Source organism: Pygoscelis adeliae, unplaced genomic scaffold (assembly GCF_000699105.1).
Source record: "Pygoscelis adeliae isolate BGI_AS28 unplaced genomic scaffold, ASM69910v1 Scaffold113, whole genome shotgun sequence".
NCBI classification, from domain to species: Eukaryota; Metazoa; Chordata; class Aves; order Sphenisciformes; family Spheniscidae; genus Pygoscelis; species Pygoscelis adeliae.
In genome coordinates this window covers 7290528-7312892 of record NW_008825108.1, presented here as the reverse complement: position 1 = coordinate 7312892, position 22365 = coordinate 7290528, and the positions used below count along the sequence as shown (strand labels likewise).

At 37.9% G+C, this 22365-nt stretch overlaps 1 protein-coding gene across 1 annotated transcript; it reads left to right on the top strand.

Annotated features, from left to right (window-relative positions):
* Positions 1-2649: 2649 nt before the first annotated feature.
* On the top strand, positions 2650-16408 carry RAP1B (RAP1B, member of RAS oncogene family). Its single transcript, XM_009327564.1, has 7 exons — positions 2650-2737; positions 4167-4235; positions 7085-7141; positions 9173-9313; positions 11357-11500; positions 13218-13333; positions 14784-16408. The coding sequence occupies exons 1-6, from the start codon at positions 2681-2683 to the stop codon at positions 13302-13304; spliced, it is 555 nt and encodes a 184-aa protein (XP_009325839.1). The 5' UTR covers positions 2650-2680; the 3' UTR covers positions 13305-13333; positions 14784-16408.
* The last annotated feature ends 5957 nt before the right edge of the window (positions 16409-22365 follow it).

Genomic DNA, 22365 nt, shown 5'->3' with positions numbered 1-22365 from the left:
TTTTAAAGTCAGGAGTGAAAAGATGTTATATTAGGTGTGAAAATCACTGAAGAGTCTCAAAACTTAGTGGTAACAGAAGCCTGTGGAGAGACCTGCTTTGCTGGGCATCAGGTCAGTATTTCCTTATGGCGCTCCCCTTGCATTCCTATTGCTTGCTTAAGGTGCAAGAAGTGGTTTAGATAAGTTGAGAGATTGCTCATTGTGTGTTTGCAAGAAAATTAAACAGGACCTGGCCTGTTGATTTCTCAAGTCTTCTGACAATGTGGAGTTAATCGGTGATGGCAAAGATGGACACTAACATGGAGGTGCTCTAATTTCTATGTAAATCATCTTAGCATTTTGTGCTAAACACCTAACTGATGGTGTCACTCCCGGAGATGCTGTGAGATTACTGCGGCTGAGAGGGGTCTTTCTTACCTTGCTTCTGCTGCTTAACTTGTACAAGCACGTGTGTTGGACTCCCTGCACTTCCTCTCTCCCCCAACCCCCAAATTATTCGTCTGTTGGGAAGGGTTTCATCTTTCTGTGTGCATGGAGAGGGGAAAAAACAGGTAACTCAATCTGATAAGGACTAGAGCCAGTAGAGGAGAGGAACTGAGACCTTCCTCCCAGGGCAGCAGCAACAGTCCTGTTAGCTCGGTTGCTAGCAGGACTGAGAGGTGTGTTTTCTTAAGCAGTATGACCCAAAGACATGTCCTAAAATTTGTGGCCTTGTTTTGTTTTTGCTGGGTCAGTTTTCAACAAAGATGAGCAAGCAGATCTGACAGACTGCTGTAGGCAGCCACAGTAGCTAGTGTGGAACAGGGGAACAGATCTAGCTTGTAGGAGAGGACTGGTCTCAAAAGAATATTTTAGTTGCTTCCAGTTATTCATGAAACTACAGTCGTTATAACTGCGGTTAGATATCTAGCAAAACATTAATCAACTTTCAGACTTAAGAAGGGAAAACAGACTTCTGGGATCCTGCTGTTCTTTTTGAGAAATGTTTTTGTTTGTTTCTTTCTGGGAAGGGGTTGGTTTAATTTTCTTATACAAGTATCTCTGTGATTCTTTGTTTAGCATTTAAGTGTTTCAGAATGAGAAAATGTATGCTATCTCCTCTTGGATAATTGTTTCTTATCAATAGTAACTGTTAGCTTTACTATAGTAGGGTTTATTCAATATTTCTTTATGGGAGAACAGTAATGAGGTAGAGGAAATACTATATCTGATGCTTTGCAGCATTTTATTGTAGCTGCATTAAGAGTTGATAGTTGGAAAATGGCCACTGTATTAAAAAAAAAAAGAAAATCTAAGCCCTCTTATCAAACCCTGCTTAGTGAACTGGATTGTGGTATCATGGTTGTACTTTCTGCGTATATATCAAACTTTGGGTCAGTACATACAAACTTTGGATGTTATTTCAAGTAAATGACAATACAAATAGAGATGCTGTTGCCTAAAGAAGTTTCCCATTCTGTTTTTTTTTTTTCTCAGCATGCTGATGCTTTCAGTTCTTCAGAGGAGACTGGAGATGTTTCATGCATGTCAGCTCGTATGAACAAAATCATTTACATGTGTATATGTATATATATGAAATTACAAAAACTTGTGTGATATGAAATAAGTTTGGGAGATGGATGAGGAGAGGATGTAGTAGCTGTGAAATTTAAGAGGCATTTTTAGAATTACTGTATCAGTACCATAGGTAACAAAAATTAGCAGCGGTTTACCCGATAAACCTATTCAATACTGTGAATGTAGTGGTTGTAAAACTGCAAGCTCTTTAGGCGTCTGTGTGGCTCTTGGGAATATTGGTTTTGGTCTGTTGTTGCAAAATACATAGTGCAAGCAACTTCTTGTGAGTGACTGAAAGATCTTGAGAAACCTGTGAAATACTTTAATGCTTGCTGTGACTATAGCTGAGAGGTGCCACGGACTTGTTTGCATGACTAAAGAGATTTTGTAGGTTTCTGGAAAATGTTATGAGATGAACACACCTCACTGGATGGTATGCTGGAATCCAAGTAATTGGCCTATCAATTGGAGTAAATTAATTTCTATGCCTGATTCCTCCTTGCTGTAAATAAAGGAGATTAATCCATCCAGAGGCCTCTGAGGAAGTGATACATGCACATGGGTGTGAGCAGTTCTTCCAGATACTTGTGCGCTTTTCCTTGAAACACCTGTGGTATTTTGGCAAGATCATGATACTGAGGTCTTTATTACAGAGAGTCTTAATCTGTTCTTGCCTCTTCTCTAAATTACTGTTTCATGGGATATAAAAATCTCCATTTTAAAAACTTTCCAAATCTGTACTATCTTGACTATGAAATTAGGCTAGATCAAATAATGGTGGTTCTCTAAGTGTTAAAATTCCGGTAACAAGAAAACCTTGGAGGTACTTTATTTGTGCTAGATGAAAAAGTAGCATTGTTCAGCGGTTACTGTGTCTTGAATAAATATCTATAGTTTCCATATTATGTAATAATTCAAGTGACATCCTGCTTACGTTATGCCTGGTTATAATGGTTATATCTCCTGCATTTATCCGTTGATATCAATATATAACTGTTCATGTCTTGTTAAATATGCGATCTTACAGTGGCTGTAGTAATGATAAAATAGTTGTCTTGCTGATCAAAAGGGTGAATAACTTGTTGTGTGTTTTAGGTATTGAGGGTGATTTATCTCTTGCATCATGCGTGAATACAAGCTAGTGGTTCTTGGTTCTGGAGGTGTTGGAAAGTCTGCTCTGGTAAGTACTCTGTGAGGCAGTTCAAGTACGTTTTCTTAGGCTTCTCATGTCTTCTTTTTTTTTTTTCTCTAATACACTTTCTATTAACCCATATTTCTTTTATGTGAGTGTGCACAAATAAACATAAATATAAGTAATGACTGCTGATGGTTCCTGGCTAGAATAGGTACATCCTTTACTAGGTGTATCTGCATCCATTGGTGCGCTCTTGCATGCTAATATTTTTGTAGGGGGTTGGTTGATGGTGCTTGGTCAGGTCTTTGCCTGTCTTACGCAGTGAAGTGCATAGCCACAGCATTGTGAAGGTCTCTGGCTTCACTTGGGTAACCCAGCTGTAGGTCTGTGGGAAATCAAGCTGCTTCATGAAACTCGCACAATGAACTGGTTTGCCTGTGTCTGGCCTTGGTTACTCCTGTCTCTAGAAAGGTCTTCAGGGTGCTGTTTGCTTAATGTTTGATAGCAGTCTCTAAAGTGCTAATATCCTTTTATGCAAATACAGATATATTTTTGCATGCTTGTAGGAAGTTTAGCATGTTTTCTATATCTTTCCCTGCAAGTAGGTGTATAGCTGCGGCAGGTAGGTGATTGTAAACCAAAGAGCTCGTGCATTTTAGTTAAACAAACAATTACAGAAAAGTTTAGTCTGACCTAGACTAGCATTGAAAAAGTTCACAGAATATGATGTTCTCAACCCACCTAAGAACTTTACATCTTTCAGTTTAATTGTGCACCTTATCATAAAGTAAGGTCTAGAGGTCCACTCTATCAGGTAAGAACTATTCTCTTACAAAGCAGTTCCTAAAGGAAAACTTAAATGACAAATTATCTTAGATTGTGAAAGAACTTTTTCTTTCACCTCTGAATTCTTTATGTAACTGCAGCATTTCTGGATTTGAATCTGTCTGCTCTGACTTGGCCATTGAGTCTTAAAGTTCCACTTGACTTGTGCTAAAAACGTCCTACGTGCTAGGTACACAGGAATATCCTACTGAGTCTAGTTAAGACTAATAAATGCTGGCAGTCATTTTTTCACTAATTCCTGTGCTGGCAGATAAGTAGCAGAAGATGCAGTAGTTCTAAATGCAAAATGTAAAAGCCATGCAGCTACATACAGTATCCTATTCAACTAAAAACTAATAATGATTCCAACAGTTAGGCAAACCTTAAATCAATGCACATTAATTCTTACGCTCCAAGTGAGAGCGGATAAAGGAAGGTGTAGCATTGCTTCATCTAACAGTACTTAGTCAAATAGGCATATACATCTAACTTCCTGTTGTTTCTTATAATTTATAGTTATGTCAATCACTTAATTTGTCTTCAAAAATGTAATGGATAACTGACTATACACCTAGAACAGTAATTTGTGTACAGTGTTTACAAAATGTCACTATATAAGAAGAATCTTACAGGAACTTTTGTGTTGCAGACTGTACAGTTTGTTCAAGGAATATTTGTTGAAAAATACGATCCTACGATAGAAGACTCCTACAGAAAGGTATATGCAAAAGACCTCCCTAGTGTTACAGAAACTTAAAACTGCAGTACACATTGTCAAATATTTGAGTCATTGCTTGAAAAAGGGTATGCCTGGTAATACCATGTAATACCTGGTAACTTAACAAGTTTGAAATGTAAAGGTGCTCTTAAAGTCTGTCTAAAAGGAATAATTCAAGACTAACTTTTTAATGTTTAAGCATAATACCTTACTAGCTAGTCAGTAAAAAATGGTAATTTCATTGTCAGAATTGGCAATACTGATTTTTTAAAAAGTAAAATAAACTACCACTTTTTTTATAATATTTATTATTATTTTGTGTGTGTGTGCGTGTTAGTGTCTGCAGGTAGATTTGCACCTGTATGTTGGAGGTTCTAAGCTTCTTTGCTACTAGGAAAATCTGCTAAAAACAACTTGAGGCTCACCTTTAGAACACTGGAGGCAACATACTGTATTCCTAATTTCACTGATAGCTTGGTACGCTTCCACTAGATGGGTTGTTGTTTTATTAATAAGTTAACACAAACCTATCGTAAGTGAACAAACACTTACAGTGGCCTGTTAGTTTCTCTCTTCCCATCTTCAGCATGACAGGCTGAAAGGTCTGACTCTGCTTGCATCATCTTGGATCTCCATATTGCTCACTCCTCAGTTTCAGCTGAGACCATGATTAATATTCCAGGCTAAGATAGGTTACATCTGGACTGCTACCAAAAGAGTTAAGCATTTGGTGAAGCAGATTAGTTTTCGGCTGTGTCTTCTTAATATTTTTTCTGCTACCAAAAGAGTTAAGCATTTGGTGAAGCAGATTATTAAGAAGACACAGCCGAAAACTATTTTTTCTTTTTCTAGCTGAATTACTTTTCAGACGCATTGATGCTCTGATATAGCTCACCATGTGGCCACAAAAATACCAGTGTCTATACAAGGGAGGCAAGATGCACAAACCCTAGCTGGGAAGGGGCAGAAACTGCAGTACCTCCTCTTTTAGCACTGGGCTACGTTTATATTGGAATAAAGAGGCTGCTTTAACAGCTATTGCAGCCTGTAATTACCAGAATCTCTTCTGAACGGAAAAGGAATTAGTGAGAGCAAAACGATAATTTCACACTTGTTTTCTTTGACCTCATAGAAATCTATATGCTGGAAAAATCCTAGTCTGTCTTAAGCATGTGGACTTCCAGCCAAAGCTAGAACTCTTATTAAAGAGAGAACAGCAACAAAAAATTCTATATAGCCACTTACTTTTTCTGTATTAGAGGAGAAGGAATTTTGGATCCTATCCCGATACTTGGTGCAGGCCTTTGGGTCAGGCCCAATAAATGACTCCAAAAATATTCACAAGCTGTACTAAAGTGAAACGTTGCCTTTGTTATATATTTACATTCTTCAGGTCATACTAGATTCATGATGTTTGCTGGGTGAATTTTTCCAAAGACTGTTTCCATGGAGCCTGAAAAAGTAAAGCCATCTCAAGAAATTTTGCCTTTTGCTAAGTAATTTTTTTTTTTTTTAGCAAAGATCTTATAATGTTCCTTTCAGGTTTGGTCGTGAAATGACTAGGAATATCTCTGTGTATTCTCTTCAAATCAGCCAGATTGTTGAAGTCTTGCTTAAGTCTGGACAATACTTTATGCAGTCATTTTCTTCCCCTCACGGATAGTTACAGTTCTAACTTGCTGCTTGTCTTGGGTGACTTTTAAAATGTATTGGTTTGGCAGTTGCAATTCTGTACTATTGATCTTAAATCTAATTTTATAATATTTGAAGTTGAGAGGATGTGGCTTGAAATATTTTAAATTTGTCTGGATCTAAATAATATGAGCATGAAGTCTTGAAATTTGACACCTTGGTTTACTCCCCAGATATTTCTTCATAAAGAGAATAGATGCTGCTTAATTAGCTGAATAACTTTGTCAGCTACCTGCTAAAATAGTGGCTATTGAAGGAATACCTCCATCCCTAGCAGACATGGGGGAGGTGTGAGAGGAGTGGAAATACTCCTCTTCCCCGCCTCCCAAGCTCAAATCTAGTTACAAAAGAAAAGATTGAAGTTAAACTAGTGATAATGCATATATCAGGAATAGGGGACGCAAAGTTCTTTCTGAGTGCTGATCTGCCAACTAGGAATTTTACATGCAAATGGAAACAAGGGAAGTGTACCAATAGCTTGAAAGAAAAAAAAAAATGTGAGAAGTCTGCTTGAAACAGCTTGAGGACACTTCCATGTCCTTTGATGCCCTCAAGGCCTTTTTTTTTTTGAGGTAGAAACTGGATAGAGGAACTCTGAAATAGCTACAGAAACTCATCCCGCTTAAACCTTCTATTTTTGCAAATTTTTCTGAGCTGGATCAGTTGCCTAATTAGTGTCACTAAAGGCTTGTTTTGGGGACACCACTCTTAGTGGTTTGCTTGGTTTATTGTTTGCTGTGTACTACTTGTTGATCTAAATTACTATTAAATGAGCATTAGTATGCCAATTCAACTTTCTAGCTTTCACCTGTACTTTTCTTTCAATCTGTGAATGATCCCTGAAACAAGTAGAAATTAGTTGTGCTAGTTGCTGATAACCATCATTACAAGTTTAACGGCCTCCTTTTTAATAATCAAAAATCCCTAATCACTTTGCAAAGTGGTACGTGGCTGCTGACGCTGCTTTCGAAAATGTCACTAGGGCTCTTTGAGAGGCTCCTTCCTGCTGTTTTCAAAGTATATATCCATATAAACTTCTTAAGCCATTATGTTGCTTTATGCATTATGAATTTGCTTATAAAATCACACAATTCCTGGTGTCTTTGGAGGGGAGAGTTGCAAGAGGAAAAACTAACCCCATCTTTCTCTCTTGACAGCAAGTTGAAGTAGATGCACAACAGTGTATGCTTGAAATCTTAGATACTGCAGGAACGGTATGTAAAACCAACTTTCCTAAATACTGATGTACAGCATTAAAACCGTCAAAAGCTGTAGGGATGTAAATGATGACATGTTTCCTTACTCATTCTCTAAAGAGTAACTGTGGTTAGTGTATTGGATTAAAGGATGTTCTTTAACATACTAGTATTGTCATGGTTTAACCCCAGCCGGCAGCTAAGCCCCACACAGCTGCTCGCTCACTCCCCCTTGGGTGGCATGGGGGAGAGAATTGGAAGGGTAAAAGTGAGAAAACTCGTGGGTTGAGATAAAGACAGTTTAACAGGTAAAGCAAAAGCCGCGCACGCAAGCAAAGCAAAACAAGGAATCCGTTCACTCCTTCCCATAGGCAGGCAGGTGTTCAGCCATCTCCAGGAAAGCAGGGCTCCATCACGCATAACCGTTACTTGGGAAGACAAAATGCCATCACTCCAAACATCCCCCCCTTCCTTCTTCCCCCAGCTTTATACGCTGAGCGTGACATCATATGGTATGGGATATCCCTTTGGTCAGTTGGGGTCAGCTGTCCCAGCTGTGTCCCCTCCCAGCTTCTTGTGCACCCCCAGCCTACTTGCTGGTGGGATGGGGGTGGGAAGCAGAAAAGGCCTTGACCCTGTGTAAGCACTGCTCAGCAGTGACTAAAACATCCCTGTGTTATCAACACTGTCTTCAGCACAAATCCAAAACACAGCCCCATCCTACCTACTATGAAGAAAATTAACTCTACCCCAGCCAAAACCAGCACAAGTATTTAAACAAAACTTGAGTATTGCAGCAGAAAATGAATTGCAAGTTTCCTGTGAGCTCATGTTCTGTAATAGGGGAAGCATGAGACTGATAATTTTAAAAGCTTGTGCTCCTGTTTTAAGTTTATATTGCCCAGAGGAAAATTTCGGCCCGATGGTTACTCGGGTTTGATTTTTGTTGCTGTAGAGAATACATGCTTTCTTCTCCTCTACTTTTTCTTTTGTGTGTGAAATGTACTCTGACATTGGGATAAAAATAGTATCGCTTTAGTCAGCTTATATGAACTCAAAGCGTGGGGTTTATGCTGACCCTTTGCATACTGGTCAGGTTTTTTGACTTGTTCCAAAATCAGTCAAATAAAAAGCAGTCATTTCCTTCGTTGATTCCAGTGAGCACAAGCTCAAGATCCTTGGAGTATAGCATGTGTTCTCTGAACTATAATAGTAATCTGGTCCAATAATTTATTTAAATTCCATATTAGAGTAAGGCCATGTAAAACTACATGGAATGGCTGTTCTCTCGAAATATACTGGGCTTTTCATCTGACATACAGCAAGGGACTTGGTGAGCGATTGATCCATCACAAGATAGCCGAGTCACCAATGCGAGAAAGGCAAATGCTGTTCCACAGTCATACTGGTGAGAGTTTTCAAACAGGGAGGAGTGCTAATGCTGCTGTGCAGTGCACCCGTGAGTCTTCGTATGCAATACCATAGTTGTCATCGAAGTCTAGGAAATGTGACGAGTCTTTTGAGTGTCTCCATCCTTTAGTCAATCTCCTTGAAAATGAAAGTAGAATTTAACATAGGGGAGTGCCTAGACTACAAAATGGAGGCTGAAAAGGGATGCATTTACTTTGTGATGCGTTTTAAAGAACGGTCAGGAGATGGGGAAAAAGTTGGTATGTAAGGAAGGATTCGGGAGGAATGTAACTTCTGTAACCTACAGATTACACTGTACCTTCCACTGTGCCTCCTCTCTTTTGAAATTACTTCAGTTTCTGTGATTCTGCCCTCCCCCCACCCCCCAGGGTATAGCCCTTGGCAATATGTAGATATTGTTCAGCCACCCCAGATAATGTTCCAAACCAGATTTATTTAAAAGTGGTTCGGTTTACTGTAATGCTTATAGTCAAATAGTAAAATATTGGTCAGTTTAAAAGGGGGGGGGAGGGCACAAATGCATTGTACTTGTGATCCATTTGTGACCTGAAGTATATTGCAGTTCGTGTAAGGAAAGTGCAAACTGAATGCAACATCTGTATCTTTTTTTAATTACAGGAACAGTTTACAGCAATGAGAGACCTATACATGAAAAACGGACAAGGTTTTGCATTAGTATATTCCATCACAGCACAGTCCACATTTAATGATTTACAGGATCTGAGAGAACAGATTCTTCGAGTCAAAGACACTGATGATGTAAGCATCTCTAAAAATACTTATTACTTATATTTACAGTTTTCATTTCAGTTGTAATGTATGCCCTGTGATCGGATAGCTTCCAAGCTTTAAATTAAGAGACAAATCAACCAGTAGATGCATAGTACAGAAATGCAACTCTTAAGGCAAACTGGAGAAATCGTAAATTGTCATGTAGTATATAAAGATAATTGTCTTTTTAATATCTTCCTTTAAAATACTCTATTTGAAACGATATATAACCTTATTCACTAGTACTGCAGAAAACATTTCTAAAGCAACTCTATTCTTACCTTAGTTACTATCAGTGAAGGTTCAAAAAAACCTAAAGTTCAGTTTTTTCTCTTCAGTATGCCTACTGTTTATGGTATTTTAAAGCACTAAATTCTAAGTTCTTACAGAAGACAGTATTGTAAGCTTTAAACTTGCACGTTATGCAGCTTTTATATTTTTTGTGTGTTCCTGCAAGTAAGTTTGGTCGTACTATTTTCACACAATTTCAATATGTACCTCTTAGCATTATTAAAGCTATAATGTGAGGCTAAAACATACCAGTTTATAACTGATTAAAAAAAAACTTATTGCAGTTGTAGGAAGTAAATACTTAGTCCCTTAATAAAAGGAAGAAGGTATTTCAAATGTGAAACAGCAGTAAAAGTGTGTTTTTAGCAGAAGCACCTTGCATGGTGTAGTCATCAGACAGAAAATCTTCCTTGAAAAAAAAAAAGTAAGCAATGAACAGTGTTTAAGTGTGCTCATCTCATTTAAACTGTGCTCATGGAAACTTCAATCCCTTCCTTACTGCATGTATCCACATATACTTCTGTTGCCAGCAGACACAGAGTGTATTAAATGTTTTAATTTTGGGGAAGTTCATTGTGACTTTTGTAATACAAACCACCTTGCACTTTCTTAAGTGTAAGCATTTGCAGGTCTTGCCTGTGTTCAGCAGATTTCTTCTAGAAGTGATTTATTACCCATTATCACAAATGTATCTCAAAAGGGTAGTAAAGTTGCACGTGCCTTTCCCATCCAGAACCTACCAAGTTATAGCCTTGTTCAGCATCAAATTAATTTTGTACGCTAAAATCAAGATAAGGTTTCAAATATTGTCACGTTTAGTTTACCTGGTATATTTATGCTGATTCGCATAAGCTTTCTTTGGTAGTATTTTGGTAGTATTTCCTTGGAATTGTATTTCTCTTTAGAACGCTCCCCTCAGTCTTGAAAGCCATTCCATAGAATCAGGAGAAAGATAATGAGCTTCAAGTTGCAGCTTTAGTTCTCACCAAAATTTTCATAAAGTTTTTCCTATGCCAAAGCTTAGGCATGACTTGCTTTCTCGGGGGGGACGACTAAATGATCAAAATATTGTAAACCTTTTTTCAACACTTGAATTTGGGAGAAACTTAGCTATGTCTTTAAATTAGTAGAAGGAAGGAAAAAAAAACAACTTTGTATGATTGCCTTTTCTTGCCACAAAGGTCAATTCAGCATTTTCTGTAGTTAGTAATTTTGATAAGCTAGCATGTTTCTTTCCTCTGTGTGCATCAGATTACTAACAAGAACTGTGTGAGCAAACTGCTCTTGAGAGGAGTGCAGATACGCTGGAAGTAGAGGAATGGTGAAAGGAGCTTTAGCGTCCTTCATCATGCAGTCCAGTACAGGCCACTTTTTCCAGGATTTCTGAACATGTAAGAATCTTGTAGCAGATTCTTCAGTAGACTTCTTGATACCTTAAACGTCTAAAAATGAAATCTCATTAGGTCTTCTAGAAGATGTGAAACTTTCTCAGTTGGCGATGTACCGAATCCTCAAACCATTCCCCCACCGCCCTGCCAAACAACAGGCAAAAAATGCAGTCATTTTGATTTGAAGATTAAAGTCTCACACAACCATGAACTTAAGTTCCTGTTACACCAGAGCTTGATTATTCTGGAGGTCAGGATCCTCTAAGGGTTCAGATAGGGTTTTAGGTGTGCATTTACAGTGTGCCTTCCCAAAATTTTAATGAATTCTTTGCTGGTATCAAATTGTTTTTAGGTGCCTATGATTCTGGTTGGCAATAAGTGTGACTTGGAAGATGAAAGAGTTGTGGGAAAGGAACAAGGTCAGAACCTAGCAAGGCAATGGAATAACTGTGCATTCTTAGAGTCTTCTGCAAAATCAAAGATAAATGTTAACGAGGTAAGGCCCACTACCTGTGGGGGGAGGGATGGCAGGGAGAGAAAGATGGGACACTGTTCTGGTAACCAGACATTACCGTTTGTCAAGAAAAACTAACTAAATTATGAATAACTTTCACTGTTAATGGACAAAACTGTACAAAACTATTGTGAGAATTTGAGATGTTTCGATTAAGGGATGTAGTTAGCTTTGACTTAGGACTTTTTAAAATTATATTCATTTTAGTATAATTAGTTTTCAAATTATATTCATATGAATTTGGGATAAATACTTTTTTCATGTTATATTCCCTAGTTGATATAATCTCTATCCACTGAGAATGCACTGCTAGACTACTTTCTTAAAGGGTTTTTTTTTTAGTTAAGTCCTTAAAACTAATTGATTTTAAGTTATTTGGTATTAAATTATTTGAGATAGTAAGGACAAAAACTCTTAAGGGTTTTGTCCAAATTAGCAGCTAATTAGAGAAAAAGGAGGCAAAAACCTCTCTACTATCTAGCTACTTATTTAGCAGGAGCTAGGTGACGGATCAAACACATGCATTTTTGGGACTTGACATAGTGCATGCCTTCTTATCCTGTGGGGGTGCCAGCATAAAGAAACGGATGCAAAAATTTTCAGAAAAAGAAGTTGTGTTAGTGTTTACATTTCTGGAACAGCTTCATTGTGTCTTCTGGAAAACATTGTTGGCAGCATCAGTCGAGTTGAAAGGGCCTCTGTGCAAGACTTGCATGTAATCAAATGAGTATGGTGGTTTTAAGCACAGTTTAATTAGTTGGGAATTTCTGGGAACTATTCAGTTTTTCTTATACAAATTAATCAGCTTAACTATATAAAAGTCATATGTTTAATAAACTAAACTTACTTCCGTCAAATACTAAAAGCCCTTGTTGGAATGTTCGCTGCTTTGCAGCCAGTGCTTAGGAGACTGCTAGGATGGCTTTAGTATGAGGACTTCCTTGATTTAGGAGATGCAGAAATAATTGGAACAGTGTCAGTTATGACCAAAACAGATGCTGTTTAATTGTAGTATGTAAACTTGTCTTAAATTAGCCTTTCAACAAAATCATGTTCTAATTAGAATTCTAAGAGATTCAAAGTGTGAGAGTGTCTCATACATGAGTTACTTTTCTAGGAAATGTTACGCTTATGTCATGCTGTAGTCCTAGAGAGGCTGCTGAATTAATTCTCTAGACTTTAGTATTTTTAAAGTATCTGGAAAAGCATGATCTCATTCAAATACAAGAGACTATTACAGAATATGCAGTGTACTTGAGTTACCATGAAAATGTGGAGTTAAAACTTACTAGAACTTTCTTTAAAAGGATATCTTTAGAGTGATTTGAGTTAGAAGAAAGCTGTGGCCTGTTTCCTGACCTCAGTGCTAAATTGCAAAGTAATAGCATATAGTAGTTGATCACTGTGACATGTATCATGTGTGTTCAGATAAATTTGACACAGAGATTAAACAGCTGCAGATTATAGATGCCCTTCCAGTTTGCTTCATTGAAAGTAGAAAAGCCTTGACAGACAATTATCTTAAACAGAAAATAAACAGGTATTAATTAAGTATACAATTTAACTTTCTGGCTTTGTGATAACTAAGTATTTACAGGGGGTTTTGAGTATGTGAGTACATTATGTGTGAAGATTCAAGGCTTAAGGTTATGAGAGAAGCCTCTTAATTCCAATAACCAACTGATTTTTATGTTCTCAGATCTTTTATGACCTTGTGCGACAAATTAACAGAAAAACTCCAGTGCCTGGAAAAGCACGCAAAAAGTCATCATGTCAGCTACTTTAATACATAGCTGTACTGTAGCTCTGAGCCAGGTAAACCTTTAAAATTTTCTGTGTATTATGGCTATTAAAAACAAACAAAACAACAGGAAAAAAAAAATACCTAAACAACTGTGGTCGCTGTTGATGCAGAACAGCATTGAAAACTCTTGATTTACATTATCATAGAAATTTTTATGGTCTTTATTTTGCCATTCCAAAGTCAGAACTACAAATATGTGCAAGATACACTGTTCACACTAGTATCATATTCCTTGTTGCAAGCTTTAAGGTGTTGGCAGAGCTCAAATTAAGGATGTTCATTCTGATACTTCAAAACTTTAGTTTTTGGAAACAGGGTTTTCTTTTTTAAAGGCTGATAGAATATACTGCAAGAGCTCAATTATCAGGAATGCACACTGAAATACTGCAGTTTGCATGCTAAAATGTCACTTTCTGCTTTGAACTCCTGCACGTACTTGCATGATGTCATAGGAATTCAGCTTACTTTCTTTGGACTATATGGATATTTTATAGGCTGCATTGTAACTGGTACATTTGGAAGAGAACAGTGAAGCGATCATTTTAACACTCCAAATATTTGACCTGGAGCTGCTGGCTACTAGATCAATTTCTTACTCGTTGGCAGTTGGCTAATGTTCTACATGACAAAATCCTTGCTTTAAGAATGCTGCTGAAGGCTGAAGCAAGCTCCAGCCTGCTCTTTAAGCAAGCCTTTTCAGAAGTTAGTCAGCAGGCGTGATTTTTCTGCAACTTGTTCTTCGGCAGGTTGTTTCCCCCTTTCCACCTCTGAGCCTTAGTATGGACAGAGGTCTCTTTTGATTGACCTGACATCATGCAAGTTGCCTGTTCATCTTGATTCCCTTCAATGTTACTGAACATACGGTGGTTTGGTTGCTTCAGTGCTGTTATCCATTATTTTGTCATCTGACAGACCTGGTTGATGCAGTGAGGGATCCTGATAGGATTTCACTGTCATAAATTGCAGGCTTTTATTAATATTCAGATAGTGCCATGTTTAACTCTTTTCGGTATCAATATTAAAACTTATATAATTTGAACAACTTGAATCAGTTAAAAGTAAAACTGAGAGGGTTCCAAAAGTATTAGCTGAGGATGGCAGAAATGGCTGCTGCGTTTCCTTAGCAGGGCTTTTGATTCAGGAGCTTTGATCCTCCAAATCTGTTTTTGTTTTTTAAAGCCACTAGAACTGTCATACTGTAAGCAAAACTAGTCCCACCCATCAAATACTACTTCCACAGTTCAGCTTGGATTACCATATGTATCCCAATTCAGTTTTACTAATTGAGAGTCTGCTATTTGTATGTGCACAGTAGAAATTACATTAGTAGAGGAGAAGTGATAACCTTATCTTCCAAGTCTGTTTGCCAAGAACTTTGCTAGTTCCTGCTTTAGTTCTTTTAACTAAAGAGAAATGACAAATAGTTGTTATTAATACTAACCTCGTGTTTTGTTGTTACAGGTCTGAAGAACTGTTGCCCAATTCAACAGTGCCAGCATTCCAACTTTATTAAACCTACCAACATCTTAAATGGACTTTCCTGTGGTGGTACCCTTTAAGAAATGGATGAAAGCTACTACATCAGTTTGCACATTCTAATCACTTTCCAGTGTCACGAGAGATTTTTACTTATAAATATTCTAAGTGTATGCAACTGGTAAAACCAGAGCCTACATCCAGTATTACTGATAAGAGACATTATTCATCCACCAATGTTGTACATGTATGAAAACTGTGTACTGTATACTTCAACAATCCCCACTTTCTATTGGAGAGTACAATAATGTAAATCCTAAAAGCACCACTATTTTAGCATAATAAAAGAAAGTCCAAAGAGCTCCTATATAGACTACTCCAGATAACTTTGCTTCATCGGTATTTGTAGCTTATTGTAACTTTTTTAAAGAAATACAGGATCATCATCATCGTATTGTACAAAAGCGCTTTGATTAACACAACAGCTATATAGTTTTTTAATTTTAGGAAAAACCTGTGGAGACAGTGATCTAGTCTTTAAGAGTCCTTTCAGTATAACGTCTGACTAAAGACATGGCCTTTAATATCTGTTGGGAAGGAAATGTCCAGACTTTTCAACCTTTTATTGTATGTTTCCTTTTCCTTGTTTACATAGGGAACAATGTTTATAGTTGTGTGTACAGTGGGGGTCTACAACAAGAAGTGTATATTTTAAAACGATTTTTTAATGATTTAACAATTTTTTGTAAATCATTTTCGGGCTTCTGCAGCTGTAGATTCTCACTGTGAATTCCCTTGCTTGCTCATGCATAAGTGTATTTGCAATACCAAATATACAGGTTTAGTACTTTTGCCTGTTAGTGATTGTTTTACATGTGTAACGTTTTGGTTGAGATGTTAAATGGTGGAAGAGTACTGTGGATGTGAATGTGGGAAGTAATTTTAATCATGTGTAATTGGTCACAGGGCCTAAGTTGCAGTAATTAACTTTTGCTGATTTATTTAACAATGCCTTGTTGCTTTGTATGCATTAACGTTTGGGTGTAAAGATTGTGTGTATATCCAACAGGGAGCCACAGTATTTAAATTGACCAACCTAATGTTACAACTGCTTTGAGGTGGCCAAATGTAAACTAAAAGCCTTAATTAAAAGTGGTGCAATTTTGTATGACTTAGCATCAGTAGTTCAATAAATTTGGATTGCCATGCAAGGGCTTGCATTACAGTTATATACTACTTGAATGTTTTGTGTTTTAGTAGTGCTAGTAAATATTGATTTTTAAATCTCTTGCACAGTGCAGATTCATACATCTTAGGATGAAAAGGAACCATTATGACTTTGTCTTCTGACAAATACATGCCGTAGATACTTCTTCTACTAGCATCCCATGTGCTAGGGTAGATGAATTTCTGACTGAAAGTTATAGTTTTGGACTTGGAATATTCCAAGTTCTAACATAAGGGAGAGTCTAACAGAAAAATAGCTCTCTTCAAAGGTTTTGAAGCTATTAGTGGCTGTTTTGGGAACTTGAAAATACATTGCCTGCTATTTTCCTTCTTTCCAGGAAGAACTCATTGTTAAAATTGACAGTGTAGCTAAAAAAAAAAAATCCTGTTGGATTTTTTTGCATGATTAAACCATATTTGTTTGGTTTCAAGGAAATTTGCAGAAGAGCATTCTTGCAGTATTGAGTGTAGAGTTTTACAGACTTTAAATATCTGTTAACACTGTTGGACTGTGAAGTGGAATGCGTGGACTGTGGATGATTTCCCTATGTTGGCTGTGGTGCTGAAAATTAATGTCACACCCAAATACTTGGTACCTCCTGTTTCTCTGGCACAGAATTATCGGAGCTTGTTCTAATCCATTTCTGCAAATTCAATCAGATTAGGTTAGCTAATACCGGTAAGCTTTGAGATAGTTTACGTTGCCCAAAGTGAATTAAGGAGCCCAGCTGATCCTTCCTGCCGGTAATTTCATCAGTCATTGCCATTGTTTAATGGAGGTAGTACACTCTCACTGTGCAGAGTCAGAGTTAAGACTGAAATTCCTTTTCATTTATCATTAGAAACCAGAGCATGTGGTTGATGATCCCCATAAATACCTCTTTTGGTACTCTCTGCATCCTGATTGGTCCCCAGAGTAGATGAGACTGGAGCACTGGATGCTCTAGTTCCTTTTTCACTAGGTACCTTCCTCCTTGATGAACTAATCGGTATTTTTCCTCCCTTTGCTTTCAACCTCTGCTTATTCAGGTCTTACAACACTTATGTCCCAGTTGTGCTTTTATCTGTGTTCTTTTTGATGTGTTTCTTTTCCAGGCAGCCGTACAGATGGCATGGGGTGGGAGGGAGAGAAGATTCTTTGCTAACATTAGGGGGGGGCCCTGGTCTGGTCTCAGTGTCCAGCCAGCAAGTACTGATTACAGGGAACATTGGGCTTTGTCCTGAAAGCTCTGTACTGAAGCATTCTTGGTTGCTTTGTGGAATAGTAAATATACATTTCCGCAGCATTAGAGGTAGTCAGTTTGATCAAATCCCAGGAAAGTAAAATTTGCAGAAACTCCAGGCTTTACCATCTAAAGATTGTGCTAAAAAAATGAAATATGCTTTTTCCTTCCTATGTTTAGAACTTAGGCCAGATTTGTCAAATTAACACATCATAACCCAGGTAATACCTAAAAATCAGTATTTGTCTCCTTGAAAACTTAGGCAGGCTTCAAGGGAGCAGTGTCCCAGTTGTTAAAGGGAAGATGCGTGACAAAATGATGCTGAGGAAGTGATGGACATGAAGCATAAGGAAAAAAAAGGCATGAAAGAATTTTCTTCGTATCTAAGTAATTATAGCATAAGAAACTGTTCCCGCCGAGGAAGTGAACATCCAGTTCCCCACAGGAATTGGAACTATGTAAGCAGTTACCAATTCTAGAAAAGAATCCTGTTGTCTGAAATTTTTGAACAAACTTTTACATATCTTCAGGATAACTGCTTTGTGTACCAGCGCTTCAGAAGTTCATGCTTGTACAGAAACAGAACACTTCTCATAAAGCTTTAGATGAAAACATGCATAATTCATATCTTGAGAACTAATGCAGTAATTTTCCAAATTCAGTGTTAATACACGTATTACTGCTTGTAAAGTTAGCTTATGCTTACAGTGCACACGAAGGTTGTGACTGCTTTATTTCCACCCTAATCTGAAACTGGTATATGTCAGTATTTAAATGTCTGAGCTTTCTATGGAAAAAGTAATGTTTATGTCCTGAATTATAGAAGTAGTATTTACTGGAATTGCACTCCTCCTATTAGGACTCTTTCCTGTCAGTATAAATTTATTTCTTATACCTTACCTTGTTACTAATGCCCTTCTTCATCCTCAAATTATTCTGTGAAATGAATGTCTACTTGCCGAACTTACGAGAGTATTTTGAGACTTTGCAAGATGTTTTCAGATGTCCAGATGAACACACTGTAAGCTCAAACTACTACTGCTCTTCTGCATAAAAGAATGTAACTTGTGGAAAAGTATTGTAGAACTAGATATTGTTTCATAATGTGTACTGATATTGCAATGCTAGAAATGGGAGGTGGGAGGAGAATCCTGCTGGAATTTGGATTAAACTGTGCATTTTTCTCCTTTTCTGCTGTAGTTAGAGTTGCTGTTTCCTCATGGGCGAACGCTAAAGATGAGGATTTTCTTACTTTAAAATGCTTTAAACAAATTGTGGATGAATCAAACTTGATGGGTTTTTCCCAAAGTTTTCTAATCTTTGCCAGTTTTGGGAATAACGTAAGAGGGGGAGAAGCTTTGCCACAATACTGTACTAGTTCTAGATAGACGTCAGTTTAGACATATCAACAATAGAAAGTTATTTCTAGATGTGAATGGTCAAAAATAGGAGTCTATATACAGCTGTCTAGCACTTCTTGAATTGTAATATGAAGATGCAGCCAAGCATCAGCGTTTTGTCCAATTTTAAACTGCTGTCCCAACAGCATTAGGCTATACTTCAATTTATAGCTTTTATTTTGCCTGTGTATGGGAGGGAGAATAAAAGCGAAGAAAAAGTTGCTCAAATATGTAACAAAATGCAGTTGTATGTAGTTCTCTGAGGTAGCATTAGTGAAGCAGAGCTCTTAATCAAATTAGGTTCTTACTTTGGAGTCTTAAGCACCTTATGCTTTTCTTTGAAAGGTTTATGAACAACTTAAAGATTCTTAAAACCTAATTTAACTTCTCTGTTCTAGAAAGTAAAACTCTGGAATCATACTTATTTGTCACAAACTTTACATTCTTAGTCTGGAACTATAAGCAAAGTTGTTTTGTAGTCTTTATTTTGTTCTCAGTGTTGCAATATCTGGGCTTCAAACAACAGATAAATGTGGATTTTGCTTTTTTTTTTCTGTTTGCGGTTTTTTGGGGGTTTGTTTTGGTTTTGGGTTTTCTTTCTTTTTTAAATACCCTCCAAAACCATTTATTTTCAGAATTTTGAATCATCAAGCAGATGGTGGCTTTCCTGTTTTCAACGAGATGTTCTTTAGGGAGAGACTTGTGAATGGAGAAAGGAATGTCTTCATAATTCCACTGTACTCACTTCAGCCTCCAGAAACATTAGTTCTGCCAAACACAAGCTCTACAGCTTCATTGTTTTAAGAAAGTTCGCTGCCACCAGGATTTTTTTCTTTGAGGTTGTGGCTGGGGTGAATTTGTGGCTGGGGTGAATTACTTCATTTGAAAGACATTGTAATTTCTAATTAACTCACGTAATGTCTTTTGGCTACCATAAACTTGGGGGGAGGGGACATTTCTGCAATCTTGGATACCGAGTGAAATTATAGTGGAAGTTACAGTTCCTTCTATGGTCAGTATACTTCACCTTTTCACACTGTGGCATTTTTACCTTATACTTCAAAATCTAGCAGGGAGGAGTCAGTAACTTCACTCCTGTACTAAGTACAAAAATCTGTGTGTAAAATCCCAGCTCTCATAATCTGACTTTACTGCTTGTAACATGCCCAATACAACAAAGACCCGTGGCACTACTGTCATGATTTTCAGACATAAATAAAATGGCAGTTACAAATTTGTCTCTTTTTCCTTTTTAATAAAAAAGGGGTTTTAGCTGAGCTTCCTGAACAGGAGTAGGCATGGGAATCAACTTGTTTAGGGTAAGACCCCCAGAAAACATTAATTTGAGAGTCAACATGGGTGTTTTAATACTAAGCAAGCACATAAACACTTTAGTTAAATTCTTGATTGGTTTAAGAAAAAAAGTTTCCTTACATTTAAATTAAAAAAAGCAAAAAATTACACGCTTCCAGGAAGGTGTTTCAACTAAGAAAAGATGGGCTAAAACATGAGCTTTCTTCTCTTACAAAAAGGCAAGGTAAAGCATAGGTTCCACGGTTTTCTTTGTACTGAATGCAATGTCACACATTGCACGAGAACTTTGTCGTGCTCTTGCTTTTGGTAGTTGTGAATTAAGACTACAATTTTGTATATGCAGGTGTCATGTATGCAGCTTAGCAATGCATCAGGGCAGTTTGTTTGATTTGCGAGCTGTCTGTATTAAAACATATTTTGTAAAGGGTAATTGGAGTTTTGAGTTAGTTCACATGTTTAATTTTAATGCTGTATATCCTGAACTTTAACCTCATACATCCTGTAAACCCCACTAACTTCACAGAAAGCTAGTAGGGAGCAGAGGAATGTTAGGCATTGGCAATAAACCTGCCATGTTTCTGTGTTAGTCGTGCTAGCTGCCAAGTTGTCTTTGCTTGTCCTGCCTGTAAGTACGGAGCATTGCTACCCCTCGTGAGATTCTGAAAACACGGCTGCAGTTAGGATCAGTGTGGATGCAAATATGTGAAACTTAAGGTGGATTTATAACTTGTAATTATACATTTAAATTCAGAGTCCTTTATATCACTGACTGAAAAATTAGCATTCCCTTCTGCTTCTTGGAAGTGTAAGATGCTTGCATGAGACTTTCAGGTCTTTCTCCTTTCCCCCCCCCGCTTTCCCTCCCGTTAGATAAATATGAAGTGGGATGCTAGTCAAAAAATATTGCCTGAAAACACACCTCTAAGTTTTTGCCCTGTTCCCCCCCTTGCCCCTTTACTGGAGCCAACTTGAAGCCTCTAAGGTGCTCTCCCAGCCTGCACTTAAAGAGGCTGTATATACTAAGACAAGTTCTCTCAAGGGTCCCAACTCGTTTATATTCTTTTACAGGTTGGTTTGGTTGGGTTTTTTTGTGTTGTGTTTTTTAAGCACGCGTGCTGCCCTCTTAATTCCTCTTCAGTATTATTTCTTTTGCTTTGTTCTCATCTGTCATTGCTTTGAATAAACTTGAGGTAGCACGCAAAGGAAGCATTTTCTCTGACATCGTTACATCTCTCATTTGTTTACCCTTTTCTGCCCTGAGAAAAGGCTATCCTGAGGGTGTGAGCTGTTGGCAAAGAATTGAACCAGATATTAATTTGTGCATTACTCTGTTTGAATTTCCCACTGCGCTACAGAGACAATAATGCTACACTCGTGTGAGGATGTGTTGAGAGGTAAATTGTATTAAATATGTAGCACTGAATTAGAATATACTACTTCCTCAACATTCTTTGAGTTTTCTGCCATAATGAAGGTGGTTGCCTTCACTTACGCTTTCATGATGGTCTACGTGATAGAGGGACAACTTACATTTCCTGGGTGACAAATCTACTGAGGGTCTTCTGATTGCTTGTGTTCTTGCACACCCAATCTCTTCAGGATTCTCAGCTTTCCTCTTCTTGTAAAGTCTCCAGCAGCTTCAGTGAGACACCAAGCTTGGGTGCCACGGCATTTTATCAGCATCTTAAGCAAGCTATGGGACTTGAGATGATGTCTTGCAGTTCTGCTGCCTTTTGTAGCTGTTTTTGGATGCATCCCTCTGTATGAGGAATTTAAATGCCCCTCGTAGCTGTAGCCCCAAATACACCCAGGTACTTGCAGGTGTTTTTCAGAACTTGCCTGTCTAGACTAAAAATGCAGCTTGGATAGTTTTCCTTGTGCTAGAGCACAAGTAAACAAACTACTACCACTAGCACAGTCACTTGTACTGATAGGGTAGTAACAATATTTTTCTATAAAAAGTGTGCAAAATCCATTTTGGGGAGGAAGGGGAGAGGTAGTTTCCCAACTTTATTAGTTTGTCCAGGGAGGTAAGGGCTGAGTGATCCTGCATGGTGGTTACTGCTCCACCTCTAAAAGCTGGTGCCGGCAGTCTGAGTTACACTGGGAGAAAGGGGAGAGGAAAAGAAATAGACACGAGTTTGTTTTCACCGATTTACAAACGCATCTTTGCAAAGGCCGGGAGGCAGGTTCCTCCAGCTGAATGTGTAAGAACATACTTCGTGCATCAGCTTAGTCCTTCTCTGTGCGATGAGATAACCTAAACCGCACCCGAAACTTTTAAACTACGGGTTTTTTAAAGCTTTGTCGCTTAACGCGGGATCCCGCTGCCCCGGGACCGACGGAGGAGAGCGGCCGGTGGCAGCTGCCGCCCGGGCAGAGGGGGGCAGGTCAGGCCAGGCC